We start from the raw sequence: 25,623 nt of genomic DNA on the forward strand, positions 1-25,623 counted from the left end.
TCTTGATTCTTCCTTTTTTCCCCTTCCTCTCCCCTCTTTGACCCTTCTTTCTCATACCACTTACGAAAGCTTCCATTTTTTTCCTTTTATTATTTTGTTTTTCCTTTGCCCTTGCTTCCCCCAACCCTGCCTTGATCCCCTTCCCATTTGAACATTTTCTTCCTATTTAAAGGCAGTCTTGCCTAGCTTTATTTGGGTTTAGTTGATTGGTTAGTTTGCTATCATGTTGTGTATTTATTATTTAAGTACACTACTGACTTAGAGCTTAAAAATCTTCTTGTTCACCTACTCTGTGTGTTTAACCTACAAGAAAGACTTAAAAATGCTAGAATGCATTAAAATTTGTTTTTGGCTCCTTCAACAAAAATATACCAAAGTTATGTGCAGTAGACCTGCATGACACAGTATGGTAACTACTTGGTACCATAGCTGTTGAACTCCTGAAATATATCAAGTCTAAATGCTGTAAGTGTAAAATACATACCATATTTCAAAGACTTAGTTCAAAAATATGTGGTTTATATATTGAACAGCCTCTCAATGGAATTTTTTATGTACTTACTATAAGTAACATTAATTAAAAGATGGCTTAATTTCCCTTTAGGTGAATGTCACAGTTATTACTTACAGGTTAGTTGGCAGTGTCTCATTTCTCTGACTGTTCTTAAAGAAAATCCTTAGTGACTCTGAAAGGAATCAGAGATTCAGAATTAGTTTTGTTTTTGTTGTTAAATTATATCAGTATGGGGCCTGACAAAGACATATTAGTTATATTCCAATATATCTCTCTATATATCTTTAAGTATATACTTCTAGTTGTTTTCAGTATCAGGTATTTTGATAAACTAGTACACAGTACATTTCCTGTTATCTCCAGTGTGCTCATTTAAAAAGTTAACTAAAACAACTGCTTCTTATTGCATATAAAGTAATCTTATTGCATATTAAGTTAATCACAAAATACAGTGTTATCAACAATAAGAAATGGGAAAGAGTGGTTAGAGTCCATGTTTTCTAGTTTTGGTAAAAAAAAAATGGTATATTTGCTTAGCAGATATGTTTTTCTTTGCCATCTTCAGATCAGTGAGCCACTTGGATCTAGATAAGCTTCCTAATTAGCTTACTAATTTTGTCTCAAATCATGGACCTTATAAGGTGAAGAATACCTTTTTCTTTACCCCTTTCCAATATTCCTGTTATGTTCATAACCAACTGGAAGGTTATAATTATTTTATATTAGATTTCTGTAGTAATTTGATATTTTCATTATCCTATATCAACAACTTTTCACTTTTAATAGTAGAAACCCATTATTTAAAACAAGCAAAAGTAGAGTTCTGTTTGAATTGGGGAGTGTAAAAGTACTTTCTTGCCCACTGAAAAATTCCCTGCCCTGATCCCCAGAAATTGCACTGGGCTATGCCATGGAGTTTCTGTTTGGAGCACAACTTTGATACAAACATTGATCAAAATTTGGTTATGTTCTATAGCCACATGAATTTGCTGTTTGGATTGTCTGTTTAGTATTTAATATCCAGAGAACTACATTTAGATTCACAGTGATGTTGCTATATTGGAAGAGATTTTAAAAAACAGTAAGACTGAGTAGCTATGAAGAACAAAATAAGCACGCCTAAATAAGTAAACAATTAGGAACACTTAATTCCAAAGAAAAAGCTCTAAATGCCCATGAGCCAGCAATATGGAATCAATTACATGTTCTGAAATATAGTATGAAAATTAATTGGACTGCAGTGATAGAAAGTAAAATGTTATCTTATTTCTATACTTCATGTTGAAGGTAGTAGCCAGCTACACTTCCCCTTGATTAAGGTACATAGGAGAATTTCTTTTTAACAACTATTAAGCACTGAAAAATGCACTAATGAAGGTCTTAAAGCTATTTTTTGAAGAGTTCTTTAAAATTAAAATCTATTACTTTCCTATGTCCAACATGGTTTATCCATAATCAGGCCTAAAATTTGAAGAAAAAGTGAAATTAATTCACCAAATATATGGAGAGCACCTAGGCTTTATATTAATGATATAGTGTTTGTCAACTACTTATTAACATTATTATGTTACTGTTATTCTGTGATTAACATTCAGTATACCCTGAATTTCTCTAATATAAATAAGTTAACTATATATAAACTTGAAGTGCTTTTCTATTAAAGATTCAAATACTGTTTTCTAGTTTCAAAAGATATGTTTTAACCTTTATATTTTTTTTCTGTCCACTGAAAGTAACCCTGCTAACTTGTGTCCTTACCTTGATACTACTAGGACCCATTGGCTTAATATAATGACCCACTGAAGCCTTAGAAGTTTTATAGTTCATCCTTTAATCCTCCAATGGAGGATATTGTATAGAAGTACATTTTAACATATAACAAACTTATTAGTCAATTTTTTATTTAAATAAAAAATAGGTTATAGAAAAACATTTGGCTGTCTCTTTTAGTCTCCTGATTACCTTTATCTCTTTTTTATTATTGTTTCTTTTGAAAAACCGAAACTCTTTAGTGATCTCTATGTATCAAACTTACTGCTCTGAAAGTCAGTATATTCTTTGCTGGGATTAAACCTGTTAAACAAAGTTATTTTTAGGGTTTTATTCTGAATCAAATATTTCCCCATTTTCTAAACATTTAGACTCAGCACATAAGAAAGTAAAGAAATTAGTATTCGTTGAAGCCTTCTATATGTCAGACATTACTGGGCTTTTAAGTATATACTTTGTTCACTTCTCACAATACTATATGGTGGATGGGAAGGTAGGGTCATCCTCATTTGAAAAAATGAGACATTGAGTTTCAGAAATAAGAACTGCCCAGTATCACACAGAAAGATTGTAAATGAAAGACTAAACTTACATGTGGTTCCTGCAACTCTTATTTTCACTCTACTGGCCTATCCTTGAAAAGCCACCTCTACTTGGAGTATTAAAATTGCCATTCTAAATACAGTCTTTGTAGTTAGATTGTAGATGTTATAAAGACACTTTTTAAGAATAGCTTTTCATCATGTAATCTTATTACTTAAATTTTAGAAATAAAGGAGAAAAAAAAGTAAAGTACCTGTAATTTCTTATTTACCTTATAAAAATTTTATGAAAACTACTAAATTGAAATTTGATGAAATAAAGTGATAATTTAAAAGATTTTCTTTTCTCCTTTTCAGTGTCACAGAAAGTCTTAAAAATAGGCAGTCTTTTTCTTAGATTCTTTCATTCATTCCTTTTTCAGGTTCCTCTACATCTTTAATAATTCCTCAGGTCTAGCACTGCAAGACAACAGTTATAATTCTAAAATTATAGCTTCCTGTCCTGTGGTTAATCTACTTAATGGTATTTGTAATGTATAACTGAAAAGATTACAATATGTGAAATTACATTTGCTTGATAAGGCAGAGAGAGTGGTTGACCCATTGTCTCCTCTTCAAGATTATAGAGCGAGATAAATGCACTAAAATATGTGGTTCCCTGAGATTTTATTATAAAACTGTATTACAAAATGCACCTATTAACCAGTATGGGTGACTAATTTGAAGGCATTAATAATGAAGTGTATTTTTATTCTCCAGTGACAGTTATTTATGGTGCAAGAGGATATAGCAAACACTGCATTCTTTTGACTTCTTAGGAATTGCCTTTCTGTTGAAGATAGAAAAGTAGAATTTATGTATTTTTCAAATATACTACAGTAGTAAATATGAATAAATTAAAGGTAATCTTAGGGCAATGAAAAATTGAACTTACAGAGTAGTGAAAATATTATGAAGAATATGTTTACTAGTCAAGATGATTAGTGTTCATCTTAGTTCCCCTTGTTTTCCACTTTTTTAGGTCATAGATTGTTCTGTATGTCCAAAATTGTGAGTAGACATCCCTGGATAGAAGTAAAAAGGCTCTAAGTAACCCAGTCCAAATTTTAGTAGTCCTCGTTACAGCCTCACCTGCAAATTTGCTTTGCCTTACTGTTTAACATGAGCTCTGTAGTGAATTACAGAAATTTGTTCAGAAAGTTTCAATAACTGAATTAGTGATTTATTTTTCCATGTGATATTGTAGTTACCTTTAATTAACTACTGTTCTTCTTCTAAATTTGGGCCATAGCATGGAATACTCCCCCAACCCCCAGCACATACTGTCAATAAAATAAGCATGTATTCACCAGCTCAGGTGCCTTGTCTCCCAGAAACTTCTAAAATATTCTCCCTGGCATACAGAATATCGTAAACCTTACTTCAAACAGTAGGTCTCTTTCCCACAAAACAGATGGCATCAAGGAGAATTGAAAGTGCTTCTAACAAAGGACCTATTTTCTCATGAAACTATAAGAGAAAGAAAAGTAGAAGATTGTCAAGTGAAATCCATAGCTTGTTTTTCTGGGCCTAAGTAAAACAAGAAAGGTCAGGATAAATTGCAAACTTCGGCATTCAAAAGAAAGGAAAAAATTAAGGCAGGAAGCACAAGTAATGTATGAAGTTCTTTCTTTCCCAGCTTTGAAGCTCCTTGTGACAGTTCTGATCATTGGCTTTGCATCATTTGCAATTTTCTTCCCATTCTATTTCCTGGTGGGAAGTGTCTCCTGAGGAGGTACTAAAGCTTCACGGTTGGATTACATCATTTGCATCTTCCTCATTCTCTTCCAGCCCCTCCCTTTTTCCAGTGTCCTGCTTCTTAGGGTAGTGGCCTTTTGGCTTTTCCATAAGAGAACTCTTGTTTTGGTTTGGGTTTTTTTTTTTTTGTACCTGGGATTGAACTTGGGACCTTGCACTTGCAAGGAAGGCAGTGGAACCACTGAGCTAAATCCTCAGCCCTAGAGAACTCTTAATTATTGGTGTTCCCAGAAAGAACTTTGCTCCTATTGTGACTCATTTTAACTGAGCAAGTAACATCGCAGTCTTAAATTTCTTTTTGTCTTCTTTATCTTTCTCCATGTTTTCCCCAAAACTATGCTGTTGCCAATACCTGAGAAACATGCCTATCTTTACCATCCAAATGCATTTGTTACTTATGCTTGTATTCCCAGTAACAAGGGTTTCACAAAAGTAGAGAAGAGTAAAAGACTATTCTGGTTTTTTGGGAGGGTCTTTTTTGTTTGTTTTTTTGTTTTGTTTTGTTTTTTGCTTTTGGGGTTTGTTTTTGTTTTTTAACACAGGGTCTCACTGTATTTTGAGGCTGGCCTTGAACTCAGTATGTAGCCCAGTATGGCCTTGAACTTGCAGTGATCCTCCTGCCTTAGCCTCCTGAGTGCTAGGATTCCAGGAATGTTCCACCACACCTGGCTAAAAGTCTATTCTGTTCTGGTCCTAAATCTGTCCTCACTAATTTGTCTCAAAGAACTACTGGTTAAAATCAGTAGGAGGCTCATCCAGCAGCAGCATTGCAATTTCTACCAGATTACCTCCTACAGAAACATTTCAAAGACTGCCATCAGCAGTGCCTCAAAACAGATTAACAAGGAAAGAGATGCAGGCAGGTTGTTCAAGGAGATAGTTAGCTTCCTGAGGCCATGGCACAGCTTTATGAGGGGTATTATAATTTACTTCTGTCTTGCCTGTTCCCATAGTCAGCCAGAAGAAACAGTCCATGTAGCAGCCAGCAGCTGTACCTCCTCTTGCATAGGGCTGTAAACTGAAAACATTACAAAACACCTCAGCAAATATTTGTAGCCCTTTCCACAGCACTAGAAAATAACTTTTAGAGTTGGTAGTATCAGGTGAGAAATAGTGTCTATGTGCTCTTACCCCATATGGTATTAGCACTCCTGGTCACTTACAAAAGCATTTGATTTACAGGAGCTCAAAAGGGCTGGGACCAATGTTCTTCACACTGAGTTGAAAAATAAGGTGTATTATATGGATTATAGTTTTATTTTGCTGTTTGGCATACTGACTCTTGCTTTCCCTTTTCTCCAAGTTGCCAGAGCAACCACTTGCCAACCTAAGGCTAATTATTTAGAGTCTCTTCTCCACATTCTTAAACTTGTTACTTCCTCTTCATCATTTCTGCTCTTCTGTTTTGTTTGTGAAATGTAGGCGAGTCTTAGAGATGGAGTCCATATTCAAATATTCTGATAAGACTCCAACTCTTCCCCTTCCAAGAGGAAGCTATCTCTAGACTGGACATCCTTTGATAACCATCCATCCATCCAAAGATCGTCACCCTACTCCTAAATTCCAGACTGAGAAGCAGAAGTAGCATATGAAGCAACAGCAGAGAAGGGTTGATAACCTCAATTTCTTCTTAATCTCTTCCCTCATTTTGTTAATTCACCCATTGTGGCTGTCCAGTTCTCTCTCACTTCATGAAAGCTAATATAGTATCGAGACATAGCAATAATCCTTTAATTTCGAATAAGATTTTTCTAAGAATCTATCAATACACCAATTTGTGTACTTCAAATGAACCTTTCTCTGGCCATTGTAAAGCAGGATTTTTGTAGGTATACCTATTCTAAAATGAAAGAGTAAAATAATAAAACTTTTAGTTTTAAGAAAGAGACCTACTGACAACATTCTGGGCTTCTGATATGTTTCTACTGTAAACCAATGGTGAATAAGATAGGAACTTCAAGTTCATATTACCCGTTTTGCTCAGTAGTGATTCACACTATTAGTGATTCAGTGTAGATTTGGAACTTTCCCTAGGAACTCGATCCCATTGTGCCAAAATAGTTGGAAGGGAACTTTTTTTTTAGCAAACATCTATGTCTCTTGCCTAATCCAAGGTAGCCACAAATCGTCAAAACAAATTCACCTAACAGAATAATTCAGTTAAAGTACACCTACCATCCTTATTGCTAAATCATTGTAATATTTATTAGTCAGCTTTCCCACTGCTGGAACAAAATATCCAGTACCCACAACCTAAAGGAAGACAGGTTTAATTCATCTCACAGTTTTGAGGGTTCAGTCCATGGTCACCTGGCTTGAACGCAGAAACAGCATAGTGAATGGACCTGGTGGAGGAAAGCTCACGTCATGGAGGCCCGGAAGCAGAGCTGGAGTGGGGTAGGGGTGAGGGGCAGGTACAACAATACACCCTTTCAGGACATGTCCCCAGTGACCCACCTCTTCTCACCAGAGTCCATGTCTTAAAAACATTGAGCTGCTGAACTCGTCACTAAATAAATCCGCTGATGTTCCCCCATGATGCAATCACCTACCAAAAGACCCACCTCTGACTACATGAAACTGTTATGGAGCATTTTAGATTTAAACCCTAACAGGATAAAAAAAATTTTTTTGTTCAGTGGAACATCTAATTTATAAATACAGAATTAGGTAATTTTAATATTGAAGGGATAAAACCCTTAATGCATGCATAGATCCCAGAAGTAGCTATACATCTTTATTGAATTTTCCTCTCAATAAAGAATGAAAACAGGGCTGGGGATTTAGCTCAGTGGCACCACATCTGCCTTGCAAGCACAAGGTCCTGAGTTCGATCCCCAGTATCAAAAAAAAGGAATGAAAACAAAGTTTCTTTTTTAATAGTCAAAATATAGTTAATTTGCATCAGTAGCTGCATTATACTTACTCTAACATCCTGGTTTTCATAATTATTTTTATCAAACAGTCTGATTTGTCATTCTTTATTAGTACCTCCTAGAGTTGCCCATTATATTGTATCTGGCACATGTGATTAGTCACATCCTTCAACATGCTTTTGTAATGTTAGATTAAGCGCAGTCTCCCCAAATCTCTCCTAGTGTAAGTCCCATTTGCAAGAGCTACCTGATGGTTGTCTGCTGAGGCTTAAATATTACTAAGGATAACTTGGTGACTAACAGAGACAACCAAGACAACATCAACCATTTTAGGATTCCTTAGTTATCATGCAACTTTTTTTGCCTGATTTGAGACAAAGGTGGGGATAGCTGGGGAAATCTTAGAGATTCAGGGTTCACCGCTGTGTACATCCCCATGTGCTTACTTTTTTCCCTTTCCCTGTAGGAGACAGAAGCATGAGCATGTGCCATGTGAAATCTAAAGCTGGGCAGAGGATGAAAGCCAGTTGCTAATTGCATTAAGTGCAATTTCAGATTACTGTAAGATTTTACTCTACCTGGATGTAGAATTGCTATGTTTTCAAGAAAGCATGCCTACAACTTTTATAAAGCATTGCCAAATGACTCTCCCAAATAGTTACACCAATTTACACTCCCACCTGTAACGTATGAGTTCCTACTTTCACACTTTCTTGGCAACATCTGGTGTTTGCAGACTTATTTTTACCAATTTCACGAGTGTAATGTAGTGTCTCCTTTTGGCTTTGTTTGCATTTCTCTACTATTGAACATCTTTTCATATGTTTATTGGTCATTTGTGCTTCCTCTTCTGTGAATTGACTGTTCATATCTTTGCCTTTAAAATCAAAACTGGTGGCAAGTTAGGAAAGCACTCTACCACTAAGCTACATATGTGTTGGCCCTTTAAAAAAAAAACACGAGGCTTTTAAATTGCCTAGGCTGACCTCATACTTGCAATCCTCCTGACCTAAGATGTCACAGTAGTCAGAATTATAGACATGTGCCACCTTTTCTAATTTTGAAGGATATTGTCCATTAGATTAAGCTTGTAGTTGATTATTCCTATCATCTAAAGTCTTATGAAATGTTTCTAAGATAGGTGTGGTGGTGCATGCCTGTAATCCCAGCACTCGGGAGACTGAGGCAGGAGGATGGCTGTGAGTTCAAGACCATTCTGGGCTACATAGTGAGTTCCAGGTTAGTCTCAACTACAGAGTGAGCCCCTGTCTCAAAATACAGAGAAACAAACAAATGTATTCTGTTTCATTTGTCAATATGTTTGTATGTTTATGGATTTATTAATTTCATCTAGTAATCCTGGGATCTTTTGTTTTACTAACATAGTTTTCAGAATTTCTATGGCTTACTGTGAATTGTTCCTTTCTTACTATTATATAATAGCTTCTTATCACTAATCTTTCTGTTTAAAGCACTAAGATTAATATAGCTGTACCAGTTCCCCCCACCCCAGTACTATGGATCGAACTGAAGACCTTGTACTTGCCAGGCAGCTGTGGTGCCACTGAGCTACATCCCCAGCCCTGTGCCAGTTTTCTTTTGATTTTTTATATGCTTCATGTAGCAGTTAAGGACGTGTTCAGATGCAAAAAGAAAATGTGACTATAGTTGCTTAAGTAAATGGGGGATTTTTTTTCTCAGTTAACAAGATTGGACATAGATATGGGTCATCTGCTCAGAAACTCCGGCTCTGTACATTTTTCTATTTACCATTCACATGTGCAGTGTTTCATCATCATGTCTGTCTGTTTTCTCTCTGTAAGACTTTGTGGAGGGAGAGGAGAAAATAATGAGAATCAACTTTCTTTTTTCCCATTAAGTTTATCGGTACATTTTAGGTATACAGTACAGTTACATTCATCATTGGGATCTTGTACCTTTACATGATGTATCTTGGTTCTTATTTTTTCCCCATCCCCTGCCCTCCCTTCACCTCCTCCACCCCTCCTTATTAACAAAGATTTTGTTTCCATTTTTTCCTTTTCTCATATTTTTTTCCTTTTCCCTTCTTTCCTTTCCCCTATTCTTCCCACTTCCCCTACTCCTTTTGCCCTTTCTTTGTATTCCACATTATCAGTTATACAATTTGGATCTTATTTACACTTTAGTTTTTCGCACCAGATAAATTATTTGATATTTACACGTGTGTGTCCTATTTATTTCACTTAAGTGTATGAAGTCAATATGCATCCATTTAGCTATAAGTAACTCTATAGTTTCTTGTCCTTAATGGCTGAGTAGTACTCCATTTTATAGAAAAACCACATCTTCTTTATCCATTCTGCAGTTGATGGGCAGTTCACCTTTATTTTTGAAATCTCATAGTTCAACTTCCTATTTGAGCATCTGTAGAGTCTGTAAGGGGGTGTACTGTTCGTACACATTTTATGGAAGCTCTTTTAAATAGATGACATCTAGAGTGAGTGAATGTGACAGTTGCCCTTAAGAAATGAAATTGCCCAAAAGAAAATGCCAGAGCAATTAAATTGTCAACTGTCAGTAAACCAATTATCATTAGTTTACTACAAAGCATAACACAATAGATTTCAAAGCACTGGTGTAAAGTAAAAATATATTAATATTTTTACAAGTTGTATATTTAGGAATATTCGCTATATATGTTCTCTGAAGAGACACCATTTTCTATAATCTTTCGGAAGACTGATTAAATTTCATTGTTTCCTATGAAATGTGTCATCACTTTATAACTTTTGCTGGAGCATTTGCAGGCTCTCAGGCCTTGTTCTCATCTAGAAAATGTGTCTTCCAACTCACCCTTTCTTTATCCCATTCTCTGACACATACATGCATCTGATTTCACTTCTCATCTTGCTCTGACCCATTAAGATAGGTCTGTGGAACCACAGGTAGCCTGCATTTGAGCCTTTGACATCTGCAAAGCAAATGACTTCATTTCTGTTTTGTACTAAAAACAGTTACCATGTGTTAGATGGGGATCCTAGAACAATATATTAGTATGCCTAATGTTTGATTTATGCTAAAGTTTAAAAAGGCCATTGCCTACATTATTTTATTTAGCCCTTCCTATTCATAGAAGAAAAATATATATAAGAAATGTATAAGAAAAAATGTATAAGTTTGGAGCTCAAACTGAAAAAGAAGGCAACTGACTGTATTCAAAGCAGGAATTCTTTCTTTAAAGAGATTGGAATAAGTGTTATACTGAGTTATGAAGTTAAGCTGTGTAAGCAGAGCCTGGTGCTAGATAAATACTTACTGAATGATTACACTCTGAGTTGGGCATTTTCTTTTAAGCGCTCAGACTGCTAATCCTATGAATGCCCTTTCCTCATCATTAATCCTTGTTTTACACAATATTGTTGAACAAAAACTTGGTGTTATGGAAAGTATATGTATGAGATTATGCATTGTGGATATGTTTTTCCTTTCAGTGAGCATGTGGTATGTAATTTTACACTGGTCTAATAAACCTTACATATCACTTGTATGTAATTTATCGTTTATGTTGAAATACTGTATACACATAAGAACTCTTGAAAATAAAAATGATTTTGGAATTCATAAGTATTAACTCTTGAAAAGAAAGGATTTTGGAATTCATAAGTATTCCTTGCCACTGTTTTTACATTTTTTTTTCCTATGTGACTTCTTTGTACTTGACTGAAATTCTTTCCTTTAGTTGAAGCCCTTTTTTCTCTACACTGACCAAAATGAGCTTGTGTCTTTCTGACAGGTTAACCTTTGCAGCCTTACATTTCAAAATTCACTTTTCCTTATTCTCCTACATGTGATCATTTTAATTTTCTTAATTTTTCTCACAGATCTTGATTTTTCAACTGAGTTAATTTTTCCTTATTCCATTCTGAGTTATGAAACTCCACCTTAAATTTCAAATCTCTTATTACTACTGTGATTATATGGTCATTTCTGTTTTAAACTTGAATTAATTAAATTGAATTTAGATTTTGTTGTGTTTTAAGTATTCTAAAATAATCTTTCAGCCACGGAAATAAAGAAGTATTTTCCTGCCGAGGAATAAAATTGGCAGTGGATTGGTTTTTGGAAAGAGGCCACAAAGATATTACAGTTTTTGTTCCTGCTTGGAGAAAAGAGCAGTCCCGGCCTGATGCTCTTATTACAGGTAAGCTCATTACAGGTAGCTGTTTGTTCCTAGTTTCATATAATACCTGTCCAGGCATCTGGCTCAGGTATTCTTAATGTTTCTTTATTTATCTGTGTGATTTCAACATTCTGTTGGTTGTAAAATTAAAGTTGTTTTTGAGTTTGGAAAGGTCTTACTATGTTAAATACACAGTAGTCTTTGCTATATAAATCAGGTTTCTTCATTTATATTACAAACATTGACTTGGAATTTTTTAAATTCTTGCTAGCCAAGAATGCTAAGAATGCTTGTAATACCAGTACCTTGGGCAGCTGAGACAGGAACACAAGTTCAAGCCCAGACTGAACAATTTAGCTATTTACCAAGACACCTGTCTCATAAAAAGTGTGAAGGCCCTGGGATCAATTCTCAAAACATTCAGTAAATAAGTAAATGAGAAAGAAAACTTATTTTCAAAGATACACTAAGAGTCAGCAGACCTAGTCTAACTTTCCCATTCACTAGCCTTAGGACTCTGGGCAATGCTGAGTATGTTTGAACCTCACTTTTCTCATAGGCTACATGAAATTAGATAGGTGGTGATGCTCTCTTATGGCTACAGGCCAACAAAGACTGTATGATCCTGGCGTATTCTGTCTCCTCAGGAAGAAGAAACTGATCAGATTCCAATAATTAGCATTGGTGTCTTGTATTAACCTATACGAGTTTCAGACAAAGATGTTCTCTGTAATTATTGTTGAACATTTTATTCAACTTTAGTGACTTATAATCAGTATCCTCTTCCTATCCTTCTCTTTACTTCCAGTATTAACAAAAACTGTGAGGAACCTGTATGAGAAAAATTCTAAAACTTTTCAAATCAAAAACAAATGAAGAGGGCTGGGATTTAGTTCAGTGGCTCCACCGCCTGCCTTGCAAAGCACAAGAACCAGAGTTTGATCCCTGGTACTAGGAAAAAAGAAAAAAATGAAGAGACTACCTACCATGTACAGAAGGGGAAGATTATTTTAAAGACTTTTACCTGCATTTATTGAATAATTAAATTAGAATAACATGAACAAGAAAATAATGATACAGTCCAGAGCCATAGCCTATGTACTAGTGCAGAGTGGAGAGCTGGGCATGGTAGCACACTCCTGTAATCCCAGCACTCGGGAGGCTGAGGCAAGAGGATCACCATGAGTTTAAGACTAGCCTGAAGAACATAGCAAGACTGTCTCACAAAGCAAAGTGGAGAGCTGGCATAATTCAACCAATAATACCAAAATGTTTGAATAATTCTTTTTAAAATATATATACTTGTTTAGATTTTTTTAAAATCATAATAACAAACATAAAGCTATTACTAGTAAAAAGTCCAGCCTCAGTAAGTAAATCAAAATCTAAACAACCATTGTTTCTCACCCATCAAAATAGCATTTAAAAAACTGTAATATTCAGAGTTCTTAGGAAGCTACTCATACACTTCTGTAAAAATATAAATTGTTTGAACCTTTCTGGAAAACTTTTGATCTTAAAATGGTAATAAAGTAGTCCTCCCTTATTCAAAGTTTCTCTTTCCACAGTTATAGTTACCCAAAGTCTATTGTGGTACAAAAATATTAAATGGAAACTTCCAGAAATAAACAGTTCATAAATTTTTAATTAAGCACTGTTCTGGGTAACATACTGAAGTCTCCTGCTGTCCTCTCCATCCTGCCCAGGCATGAATTATCCCTGTGCTCAGCTCCCCAGTACTGTAGGTGTACCCCACCCTTTTCAGATTAATGGATGTAGTGCTTGTGACCCTTACTTTACTTAATAATGGCTCCAAAGCTCAAGAGTTGTGCTGGCAATTGGACTGTGCCAAACAGAAACTGTAGAATACTTCCTTTAAGTGAAAAGGTATGAATTCTCAATAAGGAAAGAAAATAAACTGTATGCTGATGTTGATAAGAGCTATAATAAGATATTTTGAGAAAGACCATAATCAGTACATCTTTTAACAGTGTACTATTATAAGTGTTCTGTTTTATTCCTGTTAATCTTTTCTATGCCTAATTTATAAATTGAACTTTGTCATGGATATGTGAATACAGGAAAAAAACTCTTGTGTGTCAGTGTGTGTGTGTGTGTGTGTGTGTGTGTAAAGAAAGGTCCTAAGTAATAGAGAGAAGTAAAGACCTCAAAGCCACATCTCAGAGGCAATTATTGTTAACATTTTGGTATATATATTTCTGTATAGTTATTTTTGTATATATTTAAAAATAAGTTAAAATATGTAGATTATAAATTTAGACCAGTACTTTTGTTAATCTTCCATTCATTTAACAAATATTTAAGAAGCCCTGTGTTAATTTATTATCTTTATATACAGGGCTTTTTACTTTATGTATTTTTAGGCATGTTCTGGGGGATCTTGGAACATATACCCCATGAATAAGGAAGGACAATTATACTTAGATCTACTAGTCTCATTTTAGGAAGTCCCCCCAAAAGTAAGCAGAGTTTCAGGCAAATATTTATAACCAAAGATATTTGTTGTAGTATTATTTTGAAGAGAAAAAAATGAAAAAAATTATACACTCCATTTGAGTAATAGCTCAATAAGTTAACATATATCTATATAGTAGAATATATATTAGAATATTTAGGCAGAATTCTTATTGGGAAATGTTCTTTAACACAACAGTCAGAGTTTACTCTTCTGTATGTGTATATACATGCATTGACAAGTAGGAAAAAATACAGAGATGACTAGAAGGAAATGCACCAACTGTTTAATAGTATTGTCTCTGAGCTGTGGTTTTATAAGGTCTTTATTTCTCCCTGCTTCTTAGTAATTTACTTTCCTAATTTTCTACAGGGAACTTGGAATACTTTGATAATCAAGGGTGAGGTGATAAACTAAAAAGAAAAAGCAATGTTTATTTAAATGACCTTCAGTCGTATTGAACAGGACAGGAATATGAGATCAAAAAGGGAAAATGGTAATACAGTGTGAGGTGTAACTGAGTTTGATTTTAGAAGACCAGTATGCAAGGTCTCTGGAATGCATCATCACGCAGTTTACTTTGAAAAATGCCAGAACTATTATCAGAGGATTTTAAGTGTTTTCTCCCCCAAGGTAATATTTCCTTGAGTAAAACTCTCAACCAGATAACACCTGATAAATCAAACAGTCCAGTACTCTTTTAATGCACCAAGAAAAAGACTTGATTTTAAAAAGTTAGTTATAGATTCAGACTAGCACTTTTACTAATGTTCTGTTCATTTAACAATACTTAACAAGCACTAGCTGTTCTGACTTACTAGCTGTACTGAAACTATATAGGTTAGGATTATTTATTTGTGTGCCCTTTCAACTTCATTAGCTGTTCCAGAAATGTAAATTAAGCAATATGCGATGACGACTTAGGCTGCCATGCTTCTCAGGCATATCGAGATACCTTCACAGATAAGGTAGATCACCCTGGATCACCCACGAACAAAATGCAATGAATAAACCAGAGGCTTCAGAGTGCACCTCTTTGACTAGCTCAGTTATGCATTTCTTCCACAAACATTTGTTGAGCATCACTGATGTGTTCCATATGCTGTGTATTAATGGATATAAGATTAATGAGACGTGGGTCCTGTTCTCAAAATGTTTGTTCAAGGAAACACACAAAGTAATTATAATAGGACAAACTCTGTAATTGAATCTGGGATTTTGATTTTGTATTTGTTTCCAGTGGCTTTTAAATGAGATCAACAATTACATACAGCTATTAGAATTAAGTTGAAGAGCACAGTGTTTATTTAGAGCTGCCAGGCCCTATGGCAGGTGTCTGTATATGTCAGTTTATTTACTTTGATAGCCTGTTCCCTGCATTTGCAGACAGGAAGAAACAGGTTTAATATGATTTGGATTGCCAGATATGGAAAATAGTGAAACCTGAGATTTAACTGTGGGGTGCTGATTCTGTTGTCCACATTTCTTTCACTAACGCTTTGCTTTGCTTTTCTATTCATTTTGGTTTTGGTACCGAGAACTGAATTTAGGGCCTCAGGCTTGCCAAGCCAGCCCTGTATTGCTGAGCTACATGCCTGGCCTGCTTTGCTTTTTAAACCAAAGTTCTTAATGAACTCAGATGTTATAAATATCTTCAAATCCATACGCCAGTATTACTACTGACCACATCACTCTTTCGCTTCCTGTAATCCCTGATTAAATTTCTGCTATGGTACAGTTCCACCCTTGCTTACCAGCTTTACCTATTTGTCTGATGGTAAAGAAAGCTTTTGTGAAGAAGTAATTCTTAACTTTAGTTGCCATTGATACCTAGCACAGTACATATACTGAACATGTAGTAATTATGTAGAAATTGTTAGAGATGGAATTTTTTTAAACTAGCAACTGACATTTGTTACTACGTTTTTTTTAAAAGAAAGGATACAAGCCAGGGTTTTAGCTCAGTGGCTCTGCTGCCTGCCTCGTAAGCACAAGGACCCAAGTTTGATGCCCGGTACCCATAAGTAAATAAATAAAAATAGGCACATACATTAACCAATTCTGTAACAACACTACTGACTATTGCCTCCTTTTAAAGATTTGTTCCCAAGCTGGGCGTGGTAGCGCACATCTGTAATCCCAGCACTTGGGAGGCTGAGGCAGGAGGATTGCTGTGAGTTCAACCTGGGCTACATATTGAGTTCCAGGTCAGTCTCAACTACATAGTGAGACCCTGTCTCAAAAAAAATTTTTTTTGTTCCCTTTGCTACCTCTTTCTACTATATTTTTCAGATTCTCTGACCATCACATCTGTTGATTAGAAAAAATAACCCCAAAATGCACCATCATGGGAGGAAAACACCTGTCTGCTCACACCTGAACCTTACCCTACTCATTTGTTGTGAAGTCATTGTGCCAGGAATATGTACGAAGCTCTGGTGCCAGGGCTTGTGGCTCCAGCTCTTAAGCAATAGCTTAATGCAATGAGAATCAGAATTTCTTAGTCCTGTGGCAATTTTTACATTTTTCTTTTTTTTTACTACTTTTAAAGTCTTTATTATTGAAATTCCTAAAAGAAAAACATTGGGAGTTATAAATTATGCTAAATCTTTAAATTATAAATAATTACCAGCAAATGAATGACTGCATATATTCTACAGAAACTCTACAGAATGTTTTGCATATTCATACAGAAACTCACATTGCATGATTTGTCATGTATGTTGTATGTATTTTTCATTCCTGAAATTTTACCCCTATTATTCTTGCAGATCAGGAAATTTTACGCAAGTTAGAGAAGGATAAAATCCTCGTGTTCACACCATCCCGGAGAGTTCAAGGAAGGCGAGTGGTGTGCTATGATGACAGGTTCATTGTCAAGCTGGCTTTTGAGTCAGATGGTATAATTGTATCCAATGATAACTACAGGGATTTGGCAAATGAAAAACCAGAATGGAAGAAGTTCATAGATGAGCGATTATTAATGTATTCATTTGTCAATGACAAGTAAGTAAAACAGTGCAATAGAATCCTTGAAAATGCATGTGTAACTATCCCAGACAACTGCCACATGATCCTTCTTTTGGTCTGACTAGCTAGACCTAAGACAGATTTCTTCCAACACTGATTTCCCCACTAATTTTCCTGGATATCAGGAGAATTGCAGATCTCCAGTCACTGACACAACACCTGTAGCAGAAGCTTCAAAGATTCTCTGAGGAATCTTAACAGCTGACAACGGCAAGTTCCATCTTCACCCCTTCCCCAGGAAAGCCACCTTATAAACCAACTTGGAGTCCTGATAGCTTACTAAGTGCATGAGTTTTTTTTTTTTAAGTTGTTGTACCAGTGTGAGACTCTAGTCTTGATCATAGAATATAAGCTGATGAATGGACAAATAACATGAACAAGGGTGTTCATGAAAAGTGTTTATAACTATGGAGAAAAAGTTTACTTGTTGGTAGTCCAAAATGCAGTCTGAATGTAAAATGTTTACTTTTCTCATCTGTTTAATTCACAAAAGCATATTGTATATGCCTGGGAGAGAGAGGGGAGGGACAGAGGATGATAAAGGGAATTAAGATGAGTCATGTACCTATACCAACAGACACAGGGAACAAAAAGAGAGGAAGGGCATCAAGGGACAGGTGGAGGGATGGAGGGGTAAAGGAGGGAAGTGAGAGGGATGAAAAGGAAGAAGTGTCGTGTACACGTACCAACTCCTCACAAGGAGTGTGAACATTATGTACTGCATGCATACACTAATTTTTAAAAGATACATGTAAGCCGATGTACAATTTAGTAGAGGTTATCAAACTTAAAGTATGTTTATTCACTCAACCCAGTAATTTCAGTTCTTGGACAATACAATGAAAAGAAAGACCAGATACATTCATTACTATATTATTTATAGTTGTAATAATTCAAAGGCAACTACACATAATATACAGAAATCAATAATCAACTTACAAATCCTATTGAAATATTATTTAGTTCAGAATAATTATTATGAAGGCTACTAAACATGGAAAAATATTGGTATGTTAAAAAGACAGCATAAAATGATAACAAAATAAAATGTTATTAAAGTTGTGAGATTGAATGACTGTCTTCTGTTTCTCTTAATCTTGCCATATTATTTTTATAATAGCATTGTACTTGCTAAGTGTTATTAGGCTCCCCTAATATTTGACTCCCCTAAGAGTATATACATTATTCTTATTTTGTGGGTAAATACTTGGGTTTATTTCAAGTTCAAACAGTAACATAATGAGTAGTAAAATTCCTTAGTCGTACCCTTATTCATTATGCACATTATTAATGCTTTCCTCCACTGGACATTCAATCCAAAATAATAAACTTACTTCATTAAGATTTTTTTATCTCAGATTAGAATCCCATTACTGTAGTGGGAAGAGAATAGACTTCAGATACACTTGAATCTTGACTATGCTATGAGATGTTAGATAATAGTTACTTAATTCTTCTGCATCTAAGTCAGAAAAGCTTATTAACCTATAAAATGGAGCTAATACTTTGTGAGATTTTCCTCACAACAAAATGAAGCTGTGTGTGTAAAGTATCCGACACATAATGGATGTCTGGCAAGTCTCTGTCTACCTATTACATTCTACCTCTCCTTTGCCTTCCTCAGCTGTTCTGCCACTCTCCCTACCTACTCCATACTACTTCACAATATTGATGTCTATACAGAGTGCTCCTAACATTGTAATTATTATTGTAATTATTTAATTACATTGTAATAATATTGTAATTATTTCCTAAAATTCTTATAAAATCCCAAGACCGAAAGGAAAAAAATAATTAATTAGAACATGCTAGGTCAAAACTGATGGAGGGCCAGGGAATTTAGCTTAGTGATTCTGCTGTCTGCCCACAAGAGCAAGGTTCTGAGTTCAATTCCTGGTACCAAAAAAAAACTGATTTGAATTAAAACAAATTTAAGTACAACTCAAAACATTTTATTTTGCCTTCATTAAGAAGGAGTACTTTGTGTACTAATATTCCTTATCCTTTGAATCAAAACACTTGGATTAAAATTTCAAAAATGTACTTTAGAGTGAATAAATCTTTGTACTATCTTTAGAATTAGTTATTAGCCTCCTACTTAGATATCTTTTTCTTTATTATCTCTGGAACAGGTTCATGCCCCCGGATGACCCTCTTGGCAGACATGGCCCAAGCCTAGATAATTTCCTAAGGAAGAAACCTATTGTTCCTGAACACAAAAAGCAGCCTTGTCCATATGGTAACTTTTTATGGATATTTAATGTTTGCCCTTAGGATATAATATATCGTTAAACTTCTGTTAATAAAAACAAACATTTAAAATTTGGATGACATATTACATGGTTCTCTTGATTGTAATTTAAGAAAATGTTTTAGCTGTGAAAAATAAGCATTTATTTTTAATCACTTGGGCTCAATATACATGCATTTTCCCGAATTAAGATATGGTTTGAAACTCAGTAAATTCTGCCTGAAATTAGTTTTAGTGGGATCAGAATTTAGAATTCTCACAAATCAGATGAATGTGGCTTTATCACAATACAGCAGTACGGTTACTCTTCAGAAGAAAATTTTATACTGATTATAAAGTCCTGCTGAAAGAAGAGGCAGGTATGAACTAAGAGAATGGGAGTATTAGCCAGAACCTGTGGAAGTGATCATTTAACCAACTTTCTTACTGCCCTTGATGGTAAGGAAGTACAGACTGAAAAGTAACACTTCTCAAGAATGAGAAAGAGTAGTGCTTAACTCATCTCCCGCTTCTGCCTTTGTTGCTTTCATAAATTAAAATGGTAGTGCCATGCTGACTTTTCAGGATCTGATGGTATGCTCCTTTGCCTAACTAATTTTACTCTTCATAGGAAAGAAGTGTACCTATGGACACAAGTGCAAATATTATCATCCTGAAAGGGGCAGTCAGCCTCAGAGGTCAGTGGCTGATGAACTTCGTGCCATGTCTAGAAATACAGCAGCCAAAACTGCAAATGAAGGAGGACTGGTAAAAAGCAACAGTGTTCCTTGTAGCACTAAAGCTGATAGCACTTCTGATGGCAAACGAGGTGCTCCAAAGAGGCAATCAGATCCGAGCATAAGGACTCAAGTTTACCAAGACCTAGAGGAAAAGCTTCCCACCAAAAACAAATTGGAAACCAGGTCTGTACCTTCCTTAGTTAGTATACCGGCTACTTCTACTGCAAAACCCCAAAGCACTACATCTTTAAGCAATGGCCTTCCATCTGAAGTTCATTTCCCACCTCAGGATCAAAGACCACAGGGACAATATCCTCCAATGATGATGGCAACCAAAAATCATGGAACGCCAATGCCTTATGAACAGTATCCAAAATGTGACTCACCTGTTGACATTGGGTATTATTCCATGTTGAATGCATATTCGAATCTGAGTATCTCAGGCCCACGAAGTCCTGAAAGGCGTTTCTCATTAGATACAGATTATAGAATAAGTTCTGTAGCTTCTGATTGCAGCAGTGAAGGGAGCATGAGCTGTGGGAGTAGTGACTCCTACATAGGTTACAATGACCGCTCCTATGTCAGTTCTCCTGACCCACAGCTAGAAGAAAATTTGAAGTGTCAACACATGCACCCTCACAGCCGCCTTAATTCCCAGGCTTTCCTGCAGAGCTTCCACGACCCCTTGACCAGAGTGCAAAGTTATAGTCATGAAGAACCAAAGTTCCATCACAAGCCTCCTCTTCCACACTTGGCTATGCATCTGCAGCACCCCGCTGTGGGTGCCCGGTCCAGTTGTCCTGGTGAATACCCCTCTCCTCCAAGTTCAGCACACTCTAAGGCACCGCACCTAGGGCGATCCTTAATGGCCACAAGAATAGACAGCATTTCCGACTCTCGACTCTATGACAGTTCCCCTTCAAGACAAAGAAAGCCTTACTCCCGCCATGAAGGGCTGGGAAGCTGGGATAGGCCAAGTTATGGGGTGGATGCATATGGGTATCGGCAGACTTACTCTTTACCTGATAACTCTACACCACCATGTTATGAGCAGTTTACCTTCCAAAGCCTGCCTGAACAGCAGGAGCCCACCTGGCGAATACCATACTGTGGAATGCCACAAGAGCCTCCAAGGTACCAAGACAACCGAGAGAAAATTTATATCAACTTGTGCAACATCTTCCCACCTGACCTTGTGAGGATTGTCATGAAAAGGAATCCTCACATGACAGATGCCCAGCAACTCGCTGCAGCCATTTTGGTGGAGAAATCACAGCTGGGTTATTGAAAGATGATGCATCTTTGTGGTGTTTAGTAGTTTTTTTGTTCAGCTCAAATGCTGAGGGAGGTTTGCTACAATAGCATATGTGATCTCCTTCTCAGCAAGGAGGTTATATAGTATCCATTTATGTGAAATACTGTATCATGGAATCTGTATGTACAGCCCCACACGGTGGAAGTATCACGGGATTGCTTTACATTCAAACTTTTTTTTAACATTTCCTTTTTAAAGCTATATCTTTGGCTGGAAGTTTATCCAGTTTGATTTAATAGATGTATCTGTGATCTTTGATATTAATCTTTGGTGCATCAGGGGTTTATATGCAGCACTTTTTATTCTTGTTTCATGTTTTATTAACTTGATGTTTGTCTTTCAATTGCAAGCAATTACAATACCTTCAGAATGTGGAACCTTTGACCGGACCCAGCAAAATATTTTTTCATTCAAGCTTAATTAGAATCTTTTACAGCTTTTTAAGTTATTTTTGTTTGGGGAAAGTGGGCTTCTTTGTCCTATAATCCTTATTTATAGAAAAAAAATATACTACAGCACTGACTTTATATTTTAAACAAAATCTACGTTACCAATTTATGTTGAAATGGGTAACATATATGTTAGAATGATTTACAATATGGCACTTTTATTGTTTTATTTTTGTTTGGATTTTTTCCTGATAAGAAATTAGTTAATTTAATGGTCAATTTAAAAGGAAGCAGATGCAATCAATGGAAAAAAAATTGTTTCCATTTTTTTTTTTTAATGAATAAGGCAAAAGAGCTTTGTTATCCAGCTCGGATGTGCTTCTACATAAATGGAATTGAATTCCTAGATTCTCGTTAATCTGTATTTTTAATGTCTGTTTTTTGTTTGGGGGCACAACAATACTGGATAAATAACCCTTTCACAGTACTTGCCTGTTTTTAATGAATCTAATTATTCTCAATGCAATTTTATATTTAATATACTCTAGCTTTCCTGCTATTTATCAAGGCTGGCCTGAGATGGTTTTATGTGTTGAGGATATGCAACATTTATTGATACTGCACTATAGAAATAGTGATGGAGGAGTTGTAAATGGTAACTTAAAATTTTTGTAAGATATTGTATATTTTCCATTTTCCTGAAGGTAGTTTTTTGGGGGCCTGTTATATTATTAAGGCCAGACTCTTGCCACAAATAGTGTAGTTTTAGATACAGACTACTGTCTGTTCTAGTATTAGTAAGGGATATTTCTGGTTTCAAACTCTTGGGTTTTGCTTATTGCAATTACACTTCTGCAGATTATAAAATGGATTTTGCAGTTAGTGGCAGACAGTTGTGTGACTGATGTAACTTGACTATTTCTCCAGACTGAATTTTACATAGTGTAATACACACATTCAGATCTGTTTTTGTAGTCTGCTTGGATGTTCTAGTCATTTGGGTTATTCTGCATGCTACAGTTTGAAGTAAAGCCCTGAAAAACCAGAAAGTACCTTTTACTGTTGATACAAATTGTATCTTTTTAACTATAAGAACTATTTTGATTTGTAGATCTAGTTAAAAACACAAATGTGTAACTACGATTAGACTTTTGGGCAACATTTTATCCCTTATTTAAATACAAATTTTTAAAATAAAATTGAAGTCTATTATTAATAGAGTAGAAAATAAAAGTAACAATTTAGGTAAATAAAAAGTGTCTGTCTTAGTTTTATATAATATATTAAAACATTAAATTTATTGGCATTTTCTTTCTTCTAAAACTTATCTAGTGTGAACTTTACTAAAATAAAGGTAAAATGCTGCCTGAAAAATAATGTCCAAGCATCTTTGACGAGGATAACATTTCCACTACTTGTGTGACACTGTGTGTTGCATGAAGTAGGATTTGGGTATACAGTAAATGCTTCTAAAAGGCATTGTGCATATTGACATATCCAATAATCTGAACCATGTTCAGCAAACTTAATTCAGGAAAGTGGTGTTCTACACAATTAATGCTGTTGTGCTTGAAGTAAGCGTGGCCCGCATCTGCACCCAAAGATAATGCGGGTGATGCCACACAAACCATTTTGAATGGTGTCTGTCCAAGAGTGACCCTACTCACTTGTGAAATTGTTCTTGATTTTTGTCATGCATTATCTATAGAAAAAGTTTAAATGCACAGGCAAAATGAGTGCCAAAAATAGGGTTACCAACCTGTATTACCTTTAATTTTAGTCATATTTTACGATTGTTATACTATGAAATCACTTCTAAATCATACGTGTAGGTTTTGCTTTTTTTATGTTAACATTTTAATTATTTGAAGATTGCTAAACTTTACTAAATGGTTTCAAATAAGATCTTACATTAAATGAATATGACTTTAAATTTGACTTATTATTTTTAGTTGGTTGTTTATTATTATTTTTTGGAAAATAACATAACCTGCCATCATGTGTACTGAAGTGAGTATCTCTGAACCTCTCACAACAAAATTGTTCCATGTAATTAGTTGTACATTAAGAAATAGCAGTTTTCTTATGTCAAGAGGACAATTTGTCCTCCACCCTTTTTTTTCTAAAGTACCAACATTATTTTCAGAGCTTAAGAATGAGATGATAGGCTGACTTTAGGTACAGCAAATTCTTGTTATCTAAAGCAATAAGTAAGAGGAGTCCATTATAAATTAAATCCATAGCTGGCTGCAAACCCTTTATTTGAGCCACAACTTTCTTCCTAGTCCCTAATCCCTATTTACCAGACCTGCTAATACATAACCCGAAAGAGATATGTTAATAAGTAACGAAGTTGCCAAAAATGGTCAGCTGATAGAAAGATGATTCAGACTGGAATATTCTGCCCCTGAATAATCGACAGTTGACTATACTTTAAAGTAATTAGACAGTCTGTTGTCTCTATATCTTGGTCCATTGGGAGTAGCACTCAACTGGCCAAATACTGGCCCTTATTTTTGCATGTGATGCAGATATTTTCAGCCTCATTTTTATGATCTCTATCCTGATAGAGTTTGTCAGTGACCTACTAATTATATAAATGTTCCCCAGTATAAAATATTTGATTCTGGTGGAAACTTGAATTTTGTGTTTTTATGAAAATGCATTTATTAGAATACATAATATAACTAAAAAAGTGTTTATATATGCATACATATTTGTTATGAAGTATTAAAAATGGAGGGATGTTTCTTCTGATGGATAACATTTCCCTGATCATATTGTTTCTTTGAGTTGTGGATGACCAAGTCAGGGTCTGGATGACCAATGAAAAGATTTAGAACCACTTTAATGGAAAGTAATTCTTCACTGGGTTTTTTCCCTTGTATTTTAAAAAAAATTATTTTGATAATTTTAATAGTAATTGTAATAGTGTAATTTAAAAATACACACAAAAACTTTAAAGTAGTATTCCTTATAGAAATAATTATTTAACATGTGTTTAATGGATGTATCTGTATGTAAATAGTAATATATTTATAAAACAAATATACTTCACATTGTAGTTCTTAGTTTGTGATACACGGGAGGATGACTGTGGGTGGGTGTGACTGTATATGTATGTGTGTTTATGTTTCGGAAACTCTCAAGCTATTTCCCCGATTTAATGTATTTACTCTAACTTATATTTGGTTTTGTTATTCTTTCTGCTCTCCAGTTTCCTTACTCAAGACAAAGTAAGATAAATGGTTTTCTGGCCATTCTGTTTCTGTGTGGCTAATCCCATTTTATTATTCTCGTAATTCCTGGAGAATTCCTGATTGACCTACAATCAAACAGGTTATGGCTAGAAATAATGCTTATGTTCCAAGTATATTGAAGAGGAAAACTCGGCTGTGATGTTAAGTTTCAAAAATATATACCAAGGAATAAAATGACGTATAAAAAAGGTTGGAGTACACACATAGACTAAGAAGAAGCAAAGTGTTAACAAAAAGTGAAGCAGCATAAATTATTTTATATTGGTCTAGGAAAACCTCCTAGAGTAAGTGTTGACAAACTTTCTGTAAAGGATCAGATAGTAATTAGCTTTTCAGAATCAAATGATCTCTTAAAAACTGCTCACTCTTGTTTTTGTAACATAAAAGTACCACAGACAATATGTAAATGAGTGTGACCTATGTTCTAGTATAACTTCGCAGAAAAGGCTAGGTTGGTGCACGTGGCAGGAGATCACAAGTTCATTCCCACCTGGGGAACTTATCAAAACCCTGTCTTAGAAT

At 35.2% G+C, this 25,623-nt stretch overlaps 1 protein-coding gene across 1 annotated transcript in view; it reads left to right on the forward strand.

Moving 5' to 3' along the window:
- Zc3h12c (zinc finger CCCH-type containing 12C) overlaps positions 1 to 23,021 on the forward strand; it is a 39,225-nt gene extending 16,204 nt beyond the window's left edge. The window contains exons 4-7 of the mRNA XM_033763946.1: positions 11,543 to 11,682; positions 16,909 to 17,143; positions 19,300 to 19,406; positions 20,029 to 23,021. Coding sequence (XP_033619837.1) covers positions 11,543 to 11,682; positions 16,909 to 17,143; positions 19,300 to 19,406; positions 20,029 to 21,425 — 1,879 coding nt within the window. The 3' untranslated portion in view covers positions 21,426 to 23,021. The remainder of the gene's footprint in view (positions 1 to 11,542; positions 11,683 to 16,908; positions 17,144 to 19,299; positions 19,407 to 20,028) is intronic.
- Positions 23,022 to 25,623: the final 2,602 nt, after the last annotated feature.

The sequence above is a fragment of the Fukomys damarensis genome, unplaced genomic scaffold, assembly GCF_012274545.1.
Source record: "Fukomys damarensis isolate Sample0158 unplaced genomic scaffold, DMR_v1.0_HiC HiC_scaffold_16, whole genome shotgun sequence".
Lineage (NCBI taxonomy): Eukaryota > Metazoa > Chordata > Mammalia > Rodentia > Bathyergidae > Fukomys > Fukomys damarensis.